The sequence below is a fragment of the Lipotes vexillifer genome, unplaced genomic scaffold (assembly GCF_000442215.2).
Source record: "Lipotes vexillifer unplaced genomic scaffold, Lipotes_vexillifer_v1.1 scaffold58, whole genome shotgun sequence".
NCBI lineage: Eukaryota > Metazoa > Chordata > Mammalia > Artiodactyla > Lipotidae > Lipotes > Lipotes vexillifer.
Window position 1 is genome coordinate 3,633,477 of NW_006781997.1, and position 16,989 is coordinate 3,650,465.

Below are 16,989 nucleotides of genomic sequence, written 5' to 3' on the forward strand. Positions count from 1 at the left end.
GGAGAGCAAAATCACAACCGGGATCACAAAACAGTCCAGGAGCTACAGGGAGGGAAGGAGGGAAGCAACATTAGGGAGTTCAGAGGGAAACTTTCCATATAATGGAAACTGTCCGAAAAATAAGTTTGCTCTGTAGAAAGGGCATTTCCCCTGGATCTGTGTTTTTGGGTTGACCCAGAATTGATGCAATTAAAACGACTCTGAAACAAATGCACATGAACTTTATTTAAACATCCCCCAGCTGTGAAGAAAAGGGCAGAAGGCGAATCAATAAGACAGGCTGGTGGTGAAGATTCTCCTGCCCCTGCGGTGTCAGGGCAGCTTGGCATCCACCTTCCTCAGCACCCTGGCTGACTCCACAGGGACACTCAGATGTGGGGAGAATAGACGGAGCCGTTTTAGATGGTCCCAGCGCTCTGGGAGTAGATCTGGGAATGGGAGGTGAGAAGGCAGAGGTCTTCTAATAGTTCATAAATTATTAGAATCTAGGCAAAAGTTGCACTTAATTTCTCCCAGAACTTTCTCCCCACTACCAATAAAAGTTACTTTAATCTCTCTTTGAAATTTCACTCTTTATAGGAAAAAAACTGCTCTAAATGTAAATGCAAATATTAATCTCAAAAGTTTACAAATACTTTTAAAATACTGTATAAAAAAAGTTTAAAAAAAAAGGAGGGAGAAAAAAGAATGAACAGAGTATTTAAAAAATCTTTGACTTCATTTCCTATATATTTTGTGCAAATAGTGAGATTCCACCTGAAATGGGAGCCCCAAGAGATGGTGGAAAGTTTGTCTCGGTCATGCAACGAGACAACATAATGAAATGGGAAGACCTTGTGTGAGGAGCCAGGAGATCTGAATGTGAGTACTAGATCCTTACTTAGAGCAGTAACCCACAAACTCAGGAAGCCTCAATTTCCTGTTAGTATAATGAAGATAATAATTCTTACTGACTTGCTCTAAAGATCATCGTGAAGCTCTGAAGATAACACATGTGGAAGCATTTTGTAAATTAGGAGGACCTCAATGCCAGTCTATACCCTGCTTCCAAACACATGCTCTGGACTCCACAGAACTGGTTGTCTCTACCACACCTCGGTAAGATGCAGTGACTTCTAGTTACTCCATGTGAGGCAGGGTCTCCACTAGACACACGGGTGGCCCCCAGGACTCCAGACTCCATGTACCAAATGAGAAACTGGTGATCTGGTCCCACTGCACAGTACAGCTCCTCTGCTAGAATCCTAAACAGGTGGCCCTACCAGCCAGTAGCCAGATCCAGGGCAGTGATCCCTAACACTCCTTCACTCTTACTGTCTATATCCTATGGATCACTAAATCCTGCCAGTTCACCTTCTAAACACTTCTTAAATCTACTCACACCACTTCCGCCACCTAGACTGAACTGGCATCATCTCCTACCTGGAGCAAGCCCTTCCTTCCTGCCTCGGGTCTTCATGCAGCCCCCTCCTTCTGGAATGCTCCATCTAATTCTTGAAGTCCTGCCTCCTCCTTCAGGCTCGCACCTATATTCTGCCTCCTTAAGAAAGCCTCTGGGGTCCTTAGGCTAGGTCAGGTCCTATTCGATGATTTCCTTGTATCCTATACCTCTCCTTTATAGTGTCAATTATAACTCTCAATTAATATGGAATTATTGGCATAATGTCTGACTTCCCACTTGTCTGGAGTTCCATGACAGCAGGACTATATTCCCAGCACCCAGAGTCCTGCTGGGCTTATGAGAAGTATCCAAGAATAGTTATTGAACAAATACATACAAGGATTTTTAATAATCAGTAACAGCAAAATAGAGTCACCAACATTCACTAAAAGCTGAAAAATATTTGTATATTTGCAAAGCATCCTGACCATCAGGATGGCTTTTTGGTACTGTAAACAGCACTTAGGATCCTCACCATCCCAAAAGCTGTTGGTGACCTGGACAGCATGAGGGACAGACCCTCATGCTTCTCCGTGCCTCGGTCTTCCCTTTTGCAGAATGGAGCAAGCAATCAGAAGAGTAAGCTGTCCCCGAGGTTACTGGGAAACGATAACGCTGAGTAACACCATTAACCTTAACACGGTGATGGGCTGGGGGCTAAGCCCACACGTCACAGTGCTCCGGGAGGGGCTGAGTTCAGGGGTGACGGCTGGTAGGATTGCACTACAGCATATGTTCACTCACTGCACAGTTAATTAGCAAGTTAATGATCCTACTTGATGTGGTAAAACGCTCTAAAGCAGGTTTTACAGCTGGCCTCAAATGCCATTTAAGTATATTAGGAAATTTGTGTTTGCCAGTGAAAACTCTTCACTGGGCATAAGACAGTTGGTGTTTTGCTTTAAAAATTAGAAATGATTGAATCAACAGTTAGAATATTTACCTACATGCTCCACAATTGGGATTTCATTATCTGGCTGGAAGCCCTCGGTCAGTGAAGCTAAAAGCCTCTATGCCTGAATTACTGAAGGCAAACCAGGCCTTCATCCAATCTTTGAGGAGGGCTCAAGTGAGCTTTTGTGGTTCTCAGTGTCATTAGAAACCCCAAAGCCCTTGATGAGTCCTGGGATCTGTTCTCTTAATAGATTGAGCTGAAAAATCCTTATTTGTGAGTGCCAGTTGGCCCTTTGGGTAGGGAGGACTTTTAGAAAGAAGAGAAGGGGAAAGAAGGCTACAACAAACCAGGGTTTCTGGGACATTTCAGCTGGGAAGTGTGGCACCCAGCATACAGTAGGGAATCAACGATGGGTGACTAAATGAATCAAAGAATGGAGGGGCGCTTGGTATCACTGACTGTCAGAAGGGAAATTAGAGGTAATCTAGGCTGCTTCCAGCATTTGGTCTGGGATGACTCTTCATTTTGCAGGACTGTCCCAGGCTCTCTGCAGGGCACTTAGCACCACTGGGCCCGGACCACTAAAAAAAAAAAATGCTCCTACACATTTACAAGGGCCCCTCGGGGGCAGTATCTCCCCAATTTAGAATCACAGAGCCCTTTATTTAAAAACTGAGGGTTCAGAAGTTTCAAGAGGTGAAGTGATGTGCTCCCTGTCACTCAAACTGTTGCTATCAGCCGCAGTCCTGTCCTGATGTTTTTTAAATCATATTTTAATGAAGGTCAATAACAGGAATTGCTACAGGTGGAGGTCTCACCACGATTTTTGTAATTAGAGACAAAAAAACTCAAAAAACAAAAAACATTTGGGAGTTGCTGTTAGTAAACAGGCTATTGTTTTTTAGCGATTTTTCACTCCAGCTTTTCTCCTGTGGTCATATAGTATAAAACATACTGACAAAATAATTTTCCAATAATTTTCTGGTAGCTTAACCCCTTAGCAAAGAGGTTGTTAGAGTAATAAAAGAGAGCAGCATTATAATAGATGCCCACGACTGGGGCTGTGAAAGCAGAAAATGAACTGAAAAACCTTTGGGTTCTGTCATTAACTTTTTAAATATATTTACCTTTCTTTGCATAGATTTCTATATCCAAAAGAAAATTATAAAATATCAATACCCAAAAACTAAACAAATGAATATTATTTCATAATCATCTTATACTCTGAAAAATCTCCAAGAACATGAAGAACTTCAGAAAGAAAAGTTCATTACCTCTTAGATTTACCTGGCATCATTCCCCTCTAAAGATATAAGCTAATTTTAGTCTTCTATATCATTCATCCTTAAGTAACACCTGCCAGTGAGGTCTACGACCCCAGGTTATCTGGTTTGATTGATGGAGGTGCTGAGGCACACCATGCTCAACGACTGGGGGCAAAGTCTCTGAAGTCATCATGATAACACCAGGATAATGATTTGAACTTGGTAGTTTTAAATATTTCCTCAGGAGAGATTCTTGGCCTGAAATTACAGAGTTAAACTCTTGATGCATATTGCCAATTTTTCCAGGAGGTTAGTGGCTATCTACTTGTCCACCATTAGCAGGCAAATATGAACTAAGATGAGAGAATTGCTTTGCAAATTAAAAATAGGTATTTCGGGTAAGGAACCTTCAAGACAGTGGAGGAGTAAGACGTGGAGATCAACCTCCTCCCCATAAATACATCAGAAATACATGTGGCACATATATACAATGAAACATTACTCAGCCATAAAAAGAAACAAAATTGAGCTATTTGTAATGAGGTGGATAGACCTAGAGTCTGTCATACAGAGTGAAGTAAGTCAGAAAGAGAAAGACAAATACCGTATGCTAACACATATATATGGAATTTAAGGAAAAAAATGTCATGAAGAACCTAGGGGTAAGACAGGAATAAAGACACAGACCTACTAGAGAATGGACTTGAGGATATGGGGAGGGGGAAGGGTAAGCTGTGACAAAGCGAGAGAAAGGCATGGACATATATACACTACCAAATGTAAGGTGGATAGCTAGTGGGAAGCAGCCACATAGCACAGGGAGATCAGCTCGGTGCTTTGTGACTGCCTGGAGGGGTGGGATAAGGAGGGGGGGAGGGAGACGCAAGAGGGAAGAGATATGGGAACATATGTATATGTATAACTGATTCACTTTGTTATAAAGCAGAAACTAACACACCATTGTAAAGCAATTATACTCCAATAAAGATGTAAAAAAAAAATACATCTACATTTGGAACAACTCCTACAGAACACCTGCTGAATGCTGGCAAAAGATCTCAGACGTCCCAAAAGGCAAGAAACTCCTCACGTACCTGGGTAGGGCAAAAGAAAAAAGAAAAAACACAGACAGAAGAATAGGGACGGGACCTGCACTAGTGGGAGGGAGCTGTGAAGGAGGAAAGGTTTCCACACACTAGGAAGCCCCTTCACTGGCAGAGACGGGGTGGGGGGGGTGGCAGGGCAGAAGCTTCAGAGCCACGGAGGACAGTGCAGCAACAGGGGTGCAGAGGGCAAAGCAGACAGATTCCCGCACAGAGGATTGGAGCCCACCAGTACTCACCAGCCTGAGAGGCTTGCCTGCTCACCCACCGGGGCGAGTGGGGCTGGGGGCTGAGGCTTGGGCTTCGGAGGTCAGATCCCAGGGAGAGGACTGGGGTTGGCTGCGTGAACACAGCCTGAAGGGACTAGTGTACCACAGCTAGCCAGGAGGGAGTCCGGGGAAAAGTCTGGAACTGCCTAAGAGGCAAGAGACCATTGTTTCGGGGTGCGTGAGGGGCGGGGATTCAGAGCACTGCCTAAATGAGCTCCAGAGACGGGCGTGAGTCATGGCTATCAGCACGGACACCAGAAACGGGCATGAGACGCTAAGGCTGCTGCTGCCGCCACCAAGAAGCCTGTGTGCAAGCACAGGTCACTCTCCACACCTCCCCTCCCAGGAGCCTGTGCAGCCCGCCACTGCCAGGATCCTGTGATCCAGGGACAACTTCCCTGGGAGAACACATGGCGCGTCTCAGGCTGCTGCATGTCATGTTGGCCTCTGCCACCGCAGGTTCGCGCTGCATTCTGTACCCCTCCCTCCCCACCCCAGCCTGAGTGACGCAGAGCTCCCTATTCAGCCGCTGCTTTAACTCTGTCCTGTCTGGGCAAAGAACAGATGCCCTCAGGCGACCTACACGCAGAGGTGGGGCCAAATCCAAAGCTGAACCCCGGGAGCTGTGCGAACAAAGAAGAGAAAGGGAAATCTCTCCCAGCAGCCTCAGGAGCAGTGGATTAAATCTCCACAATCAACTTGATGTACCCTGCATCTGAGGAATACCTGAATAGGCAATGATCCATCCCCAAACTGAGGAAGTGGATTTTGGGAGCAATTGTAGACTTGTGGTTGGCTGTGACTGACTAGTTTCTGATTTATATGTTTATCTTAGTTTAGTTTTCAGCACTTGTTATTCTTGGTGGATCGGTTTATTGGTTTGATTGCTCTCTTCTATTAGTTTTTAAAAAAATAATATATTAAAAAAATTTTAATTTAATAACTTTATTTATTTTTCATTCTTTCTTTTCTCCCTTTTCTTCTGAGCTGTGTGGCTGACAGGGTCCTGGTGCTCTGGCTGGGTGTCAGGCCTGTGCCTCTGAGGTGGGAGAGCCAAGCTCAGGGCATTAGACCAGAAGAGACCTCTTGGCCCCACATAATATCAACTGGCGAGAGCTCTCCCAGAGACCTCCGTCTCAACGCTAAGAGCCAGCTCCACTAAATGACCAGCAAGCTCCAGTGCTGGACACTCCATGACAAACAGCTAGCAAGACAGGAAAACAACCCCACCCTTTAGCAGAGAGGCTGCCTAAAATCATACTAAGTTCACAGAGACCCCAAAACACACCACCAGACACAGTCCTGCCCACCAGAAAGACAACATCCAGCTCCATCCACCAGAACACAGGCACCGTCCCCTCCACCAGGAAGCCTTCAAAACCCATTGAACCAACCTTACCCACTGGGGGCAGACACCAAAAACAATGGGAACGACAACCTGCAGCCTGAGAAAAGGAGACCCCAAACACAGTAAGGTAAGCAAAATGAGAAGATAGAGAAATACCCAGCAGATGAAGGAGCAAGGTAAAAACCCACCAGAGCAAACAAATGACGAGGAAATAGGCAGTCTACCTGAAAAAGAATTCAGAGTAATGATAGCAAAGATGATCCAAGATCTTGGAAATAGAATGGAGAAAATATAAGTAACATTTAACAAGGACCTAGAAGAACTAAACAGCAAACCACCAATGATGAACAACACAATAAATGAAATTAAATATTCTCTAGAGCAGAATAAAGAAAAAAGAATGAAAAGAATTGAGCACAGTCTCAGAGACTTCTGGGACAACATTAAACACACCAACATTCAAATTATAGGGGTCCCAGAAGACGAATAGAAAAAAAAATGGCCTGAGAAAATATTTGAAGAGATTACAGTTGAAAAATTCCCTAATATGGGAAAGGAAATAGTCAACCAAGTCCAGGAAGCACAGAAAGTACCAAACAGGATAAGTCCAAGGAGAAACAGGCCAAGACACATATTAATCAAACTATCAAAAATTAAATACAAGGAAAAAATATTAAAAGCAGCAAGGGAAAAACAACAAATAAAATACAAGGGAATCCCCATAAGGTTAACAGCTGATCTTTCAGCAGAAACTCTGGAAGGCAGTATGGAGTGGCAGAACATATTTAAAGTGGTGAAAGGGAAAAATCTACAAACAAGATTACTCTACTCAGCAAGGATCTCATTCAGATTTGATGGAGAAATTAAAACCTTTACTGACAAGCAAAAGCTGAGAATTCAGCTCCACCAAACCAGCTTTACAACAAATGCTAAAGGAACTTCTCTAGGCAGAAAACACAAGAGAAGGAAAAGACCTACAATAACATACCCAAAACAATTAAGAAAATGATAATAGGAACATACATATTGATAATTACCTTAAATGTAAACGGATTAAATGCTCCAACCAAAAGACATAGACTGGCTGAAAGGATACAAAACCAAGATCTGTATATATGTTGTCTACAAGACACCTACTTCATATTCTAGGGACACCTACAGACTGAAAGTGAGGGGATGGAAAAAGATATTCCATGCAAATGGAAACCAAAAGAAAGCTGGAGTAGCAATTCTCATATCAGACAAGATAGACTTTAAAATAAAGACTATTGCAAGAGACAAAGAAGGACACTATAACGATCAAGGGTTCAATCCAAGAAGAAGATATAACGATTGTAAATATTTATGCACCCAACATAGGAGCACCTCAATACATAAGGCAAATGCTAACAGCCATAAAAGGGGAAATCAACAGTAACATAATAATAGTAGGGGACTTTAACACCCCACTTTCACCAATGAACAGATCAACCACAATGAAAATAAATAAGGAAACACAAGCTTTAAATGACACATTAAACAAGATGGACTTAATTGATATTTATAGGACACTCCATCCAAAAACAACAGAATACACATTTTTCTCAAGTGATCATGGAACATTCTCCAGGATAGATCATATCTTGGGTTACATAATCAAGCCTTGGTAAATTTAAGAAAATTGAAATCGTATCAGGCATCTTTTCTGACCACAATGCTATGAGACTAGATATCAATTACAGGAAAAAAACTGTAAAAAGCACTAACACATAGAGGCTAAACACTACATTACAAACTAACCAAGAGATCACTGAAGAAATCAAAGAGGAAATCAAAAAATACCTAAAAACAAATGACAACGAAAACATGATGGCCCAAAACCTATGGGATGCAGCAAAAGCAGTTCTAAGAGGGAAGTTTTTAGCAATACAATCCTACCTCAAAACAAGAAAATTCTCAAATAAACAACCTAAACTTACACCTAAAGCAATTAGAGAAAGAAGAACCAAAAAACCCCAAAGGTAGCAGAAGGAAAGAAATCATAAAGATCAGATCAGAAATAAATGAAAAAGAAGAAGGAAATGATAGCAAAGATCAATAAAACTAAAAGCTGGTTCTTTAAGAAGATAAACAAAATTGATAAACCACTAGCCAGACTCATCAAGAAAAAAAGGGAGAAGACTCGAAACAACAGAATTAGAAATGAAAAAGGAGAAGTAACAACTGACACTCAGAAATACAAAGGATCATGAGAGATTATTACAAGCAACTATATGCCAATAAAATGGACACCCTGGAAGAAATGGGAAAATTCTTAGAAAAGCATAACCTTCCGAGACTGAACCAGGAAAATAGAAAATATAAACAGACTAATCATAAGCACTGAAATTGAAACTGTGATTAAAAATCTTCCAACAAACAAAAGCCCAGGACCAGATGGCTTCACAGATGAATTCTATCAAACATTTAGAGAAGAGCTAACACCTTTCCTTCTCAAACTCTTCCAAAATATAGCAGAGGGAGGAACACTCCCAAACTCATTCTATGAGGCCACCAACACGCTGAAACCAAAACCAGACAAAGATGTCACAAAAAAAAGAAAACTACAGGCCAATATCACTGATGAACATAGATGCAAAAATCCTCAACAAAAAAATGAGCAAACAGAATCCAGCAGCACATTAAAAGGATCATACACCATGATCAAGTGGGGTTTATCCCAGGAATACAAGGATTCTTCAATATATGCAAATCAATCAATGTGATACACCATATTAATAAATTGAAGGAGAAAAACCATATGATCAACTCAATAGCTGCAGAAAAATCTTTCAACAAAATTCAACACCTATTTATGATAAAAACCCTGCAGAAAGTAGGCATAGAGGGAACTTAACCTCAACATAATAAAATGACAAACCCACAGCCAACATCATTCTCAATGGTGAAAAACTGAAACCATTTCCACTAAGATCAGGAACAAGATAAGGTTGCCTACTCTCACCACTATTATTCAAAATAGTTTTGGAAGTTTTAGCCACAGCAATCAGAGAAGAAAAAGAAATAAAAGGAATCCAAATCAAAAAGGAGAAGTAAAACTTTCACTGTTTGCAGATGACATGATACTATACATAGAGAATCCTAAAGATGCTATCAGAAAACTACTAGAGTTAATCACTGAATCTGGTAAAGGAGCAGGATACAAAATTAATGCACAGAAATCTCTTGCATTTCTATAACTAATGATGAAAAATCTGAAAGGGAAATTAAGGAAACACTCCCATTTACCACTGCAACAAAAAGAACAAAATACCTAGGAATAAACCTGCCTACGGAGACAAAAGACCTGTATGCAGAAAAGTATAAGCCACTGATGAAAGAAATTAAAGATGATACAAACAGATGGAGAGATATGCCATGTTCTTGGATTGGAAGACTCAACATTGTGAAAATGATTATACTACCCAAAATTCAACACAACCCTATCAAACTACCACTGGCAATTTTCACAGAACTAGAACAAAAAATTTCACAATTTTTATGAAAACACAAAAGATACCGAATAGCCAAAGCAATCTTGAGAAAGAAAAATGGAGCTGGAGGAATCAGGCTCCCTGACTTCAGACTACACTACAAAGCTATGGTAATCAAGGCAGTATGGTACTGGCACAAAAACAGAAATACAGATCAATGGAATAGGATAGAAAGCCCAGAGATAAACCCACACACATATGGTCACCTTATCTTTGATAAAGGAGGCAAGGATATACAATGGAGAAAAGACAGCCTCTTCAATAAGTGGTGCTGTGAAAACTGGACAGCTACATGTAAAAGAATGAAATCAGAACACTCTCTAACACCATACACAAAAATAAATTCAATATGAATTAAAGACCTAAATGTAAGGCCAGACATTATAAAACTCTTAGAGGGAAACATAGGCAGAACACTCTATGACATCAATCACAGCAAGATCCTTTTTGACCCACCCCCTAGAGAAATGGAAATAAAAACAAAAATAAACAAATGGGACCTAATGAAACAAAAGCTTTTGCACAGCAAAGGAAACCATAAACAAGGAGAAAAGACAACCCTCAGAATGGGAGAAAATATTTGCCAGTGAAGCAACTGACAAAGGATTAATCTCCAAAATATACAAGCAGCTCATGCAGCTCAATATCAGAAAAACAAACAACCCAATCCAAAACTGGTCAGAAGACCTAAATAAACATTTCTCCAAAGAAGATATACAGTTTGCCAACAAACACATGAAAGAATGCTCAACATCACTAATCATTAGAGAAATGCAAATCAAAACTACAATGAGGTATCACCTCACACTGGTCAGAATGGCCATCGTCAAAAAATCTACGAACAATAAATGCTGGAGAGGGTGTGGAGAAAAGGGAATCCTCTTGCATTGTTGGTGGGAATGTAAATTGATACAGCCACTATGGAGAACAGTAAGGAGGTCCCTTAAAAAACGAAAAATTGAATTACCATATGACCCAGCAGTCCCACTCCTGGGCATATACCCTGAGAAAACCATAATTCAAAAAGAGTCATGTACCACCATGTTCATTGCAACACTATTTACAATAACCAGGACATGGAAACAAACTAAGTGTCCATCGACAGATGAATGGATAAAGAAGATATGGCACATATATACAATGAAATATTACTCAGCCATTAAAAGAAACGAAATTGAGTTATTTGTAGTGAGGTGGAGGTACTTGGTGTCTGTCATACAGAGTGAAGTAAGTCAGAAAGAGAAAAACAAATACCGTAAGCAAGCACATATATATGCAATCTAAAAAAAAAAAAAAAAAAAGGTTCTGAAGAACCTAGGGATAGGATAGGAATAAAGATGCAGACGTAGAGAATGGACTTGAGGACATGTGGAGGGGGAAGTGTAAGCTGGGACGAAGCGAGAGAGTGGCATGGACATATATACACTACCAAATGTAAAATAGATAGCTAGTGGGAAGCAGCCGCGTAGCACAGGGAGATCAGCTCAGTGCTTTGTGACCACCTAGAGGGGTGGGATAGGGAGTGTGGGAGGGAGGAAGATGCAAGAGAGAGGGGATATGGGGATATATGTATATGTATAGCTGATTCACTTTGTTATACAGCAGCAATTAACACAACAGTGTAAAGCAATTATACTCCAATAAAGATGTTTAAAAAATTAAAATTAAAAGAAATAAAAATAACAATAGGTATTTCAGGAAATGTCCATGGTATTCCCATTTTGTACTTATAAACTTAAAAACCCAACATGTCTTGTCCTTTACCTTCAAATTATGACCCTTAAATACCTTCAGAAAAGCTGAAAATAGCATTATGTTTTCACTCTGATAAAATGTCTAGATTTAGAGGCTGTCCTTTGGGTCTAAATTGTTACATGTACTGTTTTCTTCTTTAATGTTGGGTGCTTGTGGTTATGTCTCCTCTCCTCTGGCTTCTATCTGGCAGAAAATAATAGTTTGATCCATTTGGAATGGCCATTTTATTAGGTCAATTATGACAATTTCAATGTTGACAATTTCACATAGACCCAGGGAACCAAATGGAGATCCGACCCCCACTGTATTAACTTTAGACTTGGATTCCAGAAGCAGTGTTGCCTCCTATCTAGACTTGGATTCCAGAAGCAGTGTTGCCTCCTAACTCCCACTCCAATTTTAACTTAGCCTAAACTTTCTTAGGCAGATATACTGGGGTAAATGGTCCTCAAACCTTGGACCCTGTCTCAGGGATCCTTCCAGCAAGGAACAGTTCTTACCAGTCCATAAAGCAGAGAGAAATGAAACGCTCTGAAGACAGCTTGTTTCCTCCTTTTCGTTTACTTTTAAGGCATAACAACCCCACTGAGTGATAAAGTCCCCTACTGGATACTTAATTAGCTATTTCCCCTTTGGGTTGGAGCAAGAAGGAATGGAGAGAGAGGAAGAGTTTTCTTCCACTCTCCCAGTGTCAGAAGGGAATGGATGTCTCCCCTGGCCTGGGTGGTATCATGGTGAGAACAGAAAAGTCCCTTGATATTCCTTCCCTACCATAACTTGGTTTGGATGACACGTATCTTCATGTGAAGGTTCATTTCTTCATTGGGAATCTACATATCATAGTATTAGGCATAAATATCTCCAGAAGGAGAAAATCAGAATTTATAAAAATAAAATGTTAATAATGGTTATCTTTGAACGGGTTCACTGAGTCTTCACAACTTCACTCCCCAAATTCTCTGTGGTTTCCAAATTTCCTCTCTTGAGCATATACTACTTTCAAAATATATAAAACAACACCTGTTATAAGAGTGTAAAAAATCTACAAGAGTCAGATCAGTCTTTCTCTAGGGAAGCGAACAGTTTGTAAAAAAAAAGTAAAACACAACAAAAACCCTGCTACCCAACTGCTTCCATTCCAGGAGAGCATAATGAGGGGGTGACCTCATCCCTCTTTCTAATCCTCTGCCCAAAAGAGACTCCTCCGCCAGCCTTCAGCTCCTCATTAACGCTCCCCTCCGGCTATTCACAGGGCTCCGCTCCCCTCACGCAGCCCGGCTGTCAGAGGCTAAACCTGAGGCAACTGGTAGGTGATTCCAGGAAAGAGAACATTTCCCCCTCCATCCTTCCTCTGCTTCTAATCGGCAATTCTCCCGTGTTTCTAAAAGTGATATATATTATAAATTCATCTCCCGTGAGTAAAACTGAATCATTAACAGGGAAGGACCTTAAAAAAGACAAACTTCACTAACACAGAGACAACAAAAGTCCTCTTTTAGCTGACAGTCCAGCTGAAGAGAGTGACATATAATTTAGGAAAGGTACCTTCACACGCAATCATGAACCATTTGATTGAGTGGCCTCGACAAGCAGCCATCCCAGAGGCATTTGAAAACCCAACCAGGAGTATAATTTCAGGAGCAGTGTCTTTCATTTGGAACAGACTTTTCTGGTAGACACCCTCACCCGCTCCCCGCCTCCAGATTTTTTCTTCTCAGGGCTATTGTATTCATAACACCTAGAACCCCACCAACCCCATACCTTAGGACTTAATGTTTAGGTTTTACTTTCTTAAAATGTTCTTATTGGATGAAGCCATGTTTCCATCATGTTACCCAGGAGATCCAAACTACTAAAATGTGTCATTATGATGACTGTATGACTGCCATTTTCCAGAAAATGTCCTATTTTCAGAATTTAGAAAAAGATTTTCACCAGACTATCTTTCTTGTTTCTACTGATAAGGATTTAAATGTGTGAATTTTATATGTTCCCTTGTGCCAGTTCGTCAGAACTTCCTAGTTGTTAAAGTATCTTCTCTTACTTTTTTGGCTTCAACTCTTAAAGACAAAAAGAAAGAAAGAAACAAAGACACACCATGCACTAAAAATCTGGGACAAGCACCTAGAAATCTAGGTGACCACCGGAAGATACAGGTAATTAGGAAGACACACACTCTCTAGCTCTGCTGCAGGGAAATCTACTTTGGGTGAGAGCAGAGCTGTCCCAGGGGACAAATTCCTACTGGGTGAGCATCAGTGGAGCTCTAATCACGTTTAAAAACAAGCTCTGACTGTCAGCAAACTAGATTCAAAAAATAGAAAGCAAGGAATTAACATTTACTGAGTGTCTACCATACACCAGGTGCAATGCCTGGTTCTTATTTTTCCCATTTTACAGATGAGTGCTAAAGATAACAGGGAATTTACTTGAAGTTACATAGTATAGTCAGAGCCAGGATGTGGTCCCAGGCCTGCCATTCTCCTCACATAAAGTGAGCTTAAGCAGTCAAGGTCCAGGTGCAGTAGAAAGTGTAAGGATCCAGTTATAATAACAGTGGTCTAGGCAGGGTCAGCCTTAACTCAGTCTAGTGGGATTGTGCACTCTCTTTTACATTGAGAGCACTTTTAGAGAGAGGCAGACTCAGAGAATTGAAAAAATAATTACTGGTTGTCTGCATTTTTCATATGAAAGAAGTTGAAAGGTATAAGAAAAGTGTGTGAGAATTACAATTGTTTCTTTTTAGTGATGGGTCTCTGATACTGTGTAGCTATCTTGAATGCTTTTGGAGAAGTACTTGCCTTAAGTCATCCCAAGCACTACGAACTTGTATTTCTTATTTATGGAATTCATGAACATAAGAACATTAACAATAACATTAAAGAAAGTACATGTTTCAAAGCACATATTGAAGGAAATGAACATTTTCTGATAAAATATTAATTTTACATTAGTTTTGAATTACTTGTGATTTCTCCCAACATTAAAACTGCAAGGAGAAACAATTTCAAAAGCTAGAGGAAAACATCATGTGCCTTTTGGGGTCTATCTCTAGGTCTAATTCAACTGTCCAGGTTTTATTAAAAAAGGTAAAGTCAGATTTTCATCACCTTATACTCGTCATTTATTTCTTCCGTCAGCAGATGTTTATTGAATGCCTACTGCATGCTCAGCATTGCTACAGGTGCTGAGCATGACCCAAACACTCTACATCTAGCTTCAAGTGGACAGTTGTCAATGAACACACGTCCTTCCTCCAGTTCACAGCCGGTGTCTTCTCCTAAGGACTTGCCTGGCACTGAAGGAGATTCTGTCCTCTGCTCTTTGGGACCCTCTCCTCCTGCTCCCCGAGGGACCTTGCTCCAGCAGCCATCCTGTGTCCCTCCTGGATCTTCGTCCCTCCCTCTTTGCTGGCTGTTTTCCTTCACCATGTAGACATGCCCTGATCTCACCCTTGATGCCCAATTGCTCTGTAGCTATTTATCTTTCCCTCTGCACAGCCAGGCTTCCTGAAAAATTCATCTACGGTCTGCTTCTCGTATCTTGGCCCCATTCACCCCTCAAGCTGCATTGATACTGACAACTCCCTTTGCCACGATGACCAAAGCTACATTGCATGGCCACTTTTGACTAAAGCTTTCTGCAGCATTTGGCATTATTAACCACTGTGTCCTTGCATTCCCTTCTTTCCTGTCTGTCTCTTTTTCCTCCTACCTCTCTGGCACTTCCTTCTATCTTTTCATGGACTCATTTTGTTCTTTCTGTCCCTCACAGTTGGTGTGTTTGAGGTTCAGTCCTTAGCTCTCCCATTTCCACACTCGACATATGCACCCTTTGGCTCTCACCCAACTCGTACTTCCTTTCCTGCCAAACTTCTTGGGAAGAGTTGCATTCAGCCCCGTTCTCCATCTCTTCAACATCCGTTCACCCCTCAACTCAGTGCAATCTGGGTTCTGTTCTCCAAACACCATCAAAATCGCTCAAAAACACATCCCATTTCTGAACCGAGCAGAGCCACTGCAGTCCTTCCCTTAGCACAGCATCTGACATTCTCTCCTCCCGTTGGCTCTTTCCTGCCAGGCCTGCCTCTGCCCCACATTTCATCTCTCATGCCTCCTTCAAAGACTCCTTTCTGGGTTCCTGGTCTGAGGGCCCCTAGATCTACTCTCATCTCCCAAACACTGTGCTCTCAGAACTCTGCCACAGTGTCTCTTCTCAACTCTCCACATTTACTCTGGAAGATTTCACCTACTGTTCTGGCTTGAAAAGTCATCTCTGTACTGGTGACTCCCAAATCTGCATCTCCAATCTGGATTCAGCTCTACACTCTAGAGCCACGCAACCCCCTTCTGATCTGGCGTGGAGGTACCAAAAATGTCTACAGTTCAGCGTGGATCAACCATGTCCGCAGTTGTGCTCCCTCACGTAATTCTTCCCTCAGTGAATGGGACCACTAGTAACTTAGTTGCTCAGGTCTGAACCCTGCATGTCTGGCATCTAGGGGTCACTCCTTCCCTCTTGAAACAGTTTCTTGACTTGCTTCCAGATTCTCCTCTTACCACATTGGCCCCTTCTCAGCCTACTTTCCTCCATTTATACTCTCTCCTGGTGATTTCATGTGACCATGACTTTCAGCACCTTCTATAGGAAATGACTTCAGATGCATAATTCTAATCCCACCACTCTCCTGAACCAGAGACATATACCCAGCCGCCTTGAATGAGCTCTGCCTGGATGGCTCACAGGAAGCTCAGACCTACACAGCCAGACAGAACCCTTGATTTTCTGCTTCACATCTGCTCCTCTCCAGTTCTCCTCATCTCACCACATGACACAATCCAGCGGCTAAGGCCAATAACTAAGGAATCATTCTCGACTCTTTTTTTCTCTCAAACTTCCTCAACCACCCCCATTCAAACACTCAGAAAATCCTGTTGGTTTTATCCTATAAATGTACCCAACCACCCCTAAACACCTCCACAGTTGGCACTTGGCTTCAAGTCCCCATCCCCCTTTTTTTTTTTTTGGCTACACCACGTGACATGTGGGATCTTAGTTCCCCAGCCAGGGATTGAACCCATGCCTCCTGCAATGGAAGCTCGGAGTCCTAACCACTGGACCACCAGGGAAGGCCCCCCATCAGCTTTCAGCTGTGGCCTCCTGACTGTCTAAGCATATGTCCACTCTTCCTCCTATGTAATCAATCCTCCATCAGCGGCCATAGCCATAGTGATCTCAAAATACAAACTAGGTCGCATCAATCCCCTGCTCTGAACATTCTAATGATTTTCCTCAGAACAAAGTCAAACTCCTTTCCTTGACTTACATAGTCTTCTAGCATCTGGCCCCTCTCTCCTTCTCAATGTCATCTCTAACTACTAGTAACTGCATTCACTCTTTC

The 16,989-nt window shown here is 41.7% G+C and overlaps 1 protein-coding gene across 1 annotated transcript in view; it reads right to left on the minus strand.

Annotated features, from left to right (window-relative positions):
• SLC35F1 (solute carrier family 35 member F1) overlaps positions 1-16,989 on the minus strand; it is a 425,524-nt gene that overhangs the window by 44,889 nt on the left and 363,646 nt on the right. The window contains exon 4 of the mRNA XM_007454914.1: positions 2-42. Within this exon, the coding sequence (XP_007454976.1) occupies positions 2-42 (41 nt within the window). The remainder of the gene's footprint in view (position 1; positions 43-16,989) is intronic.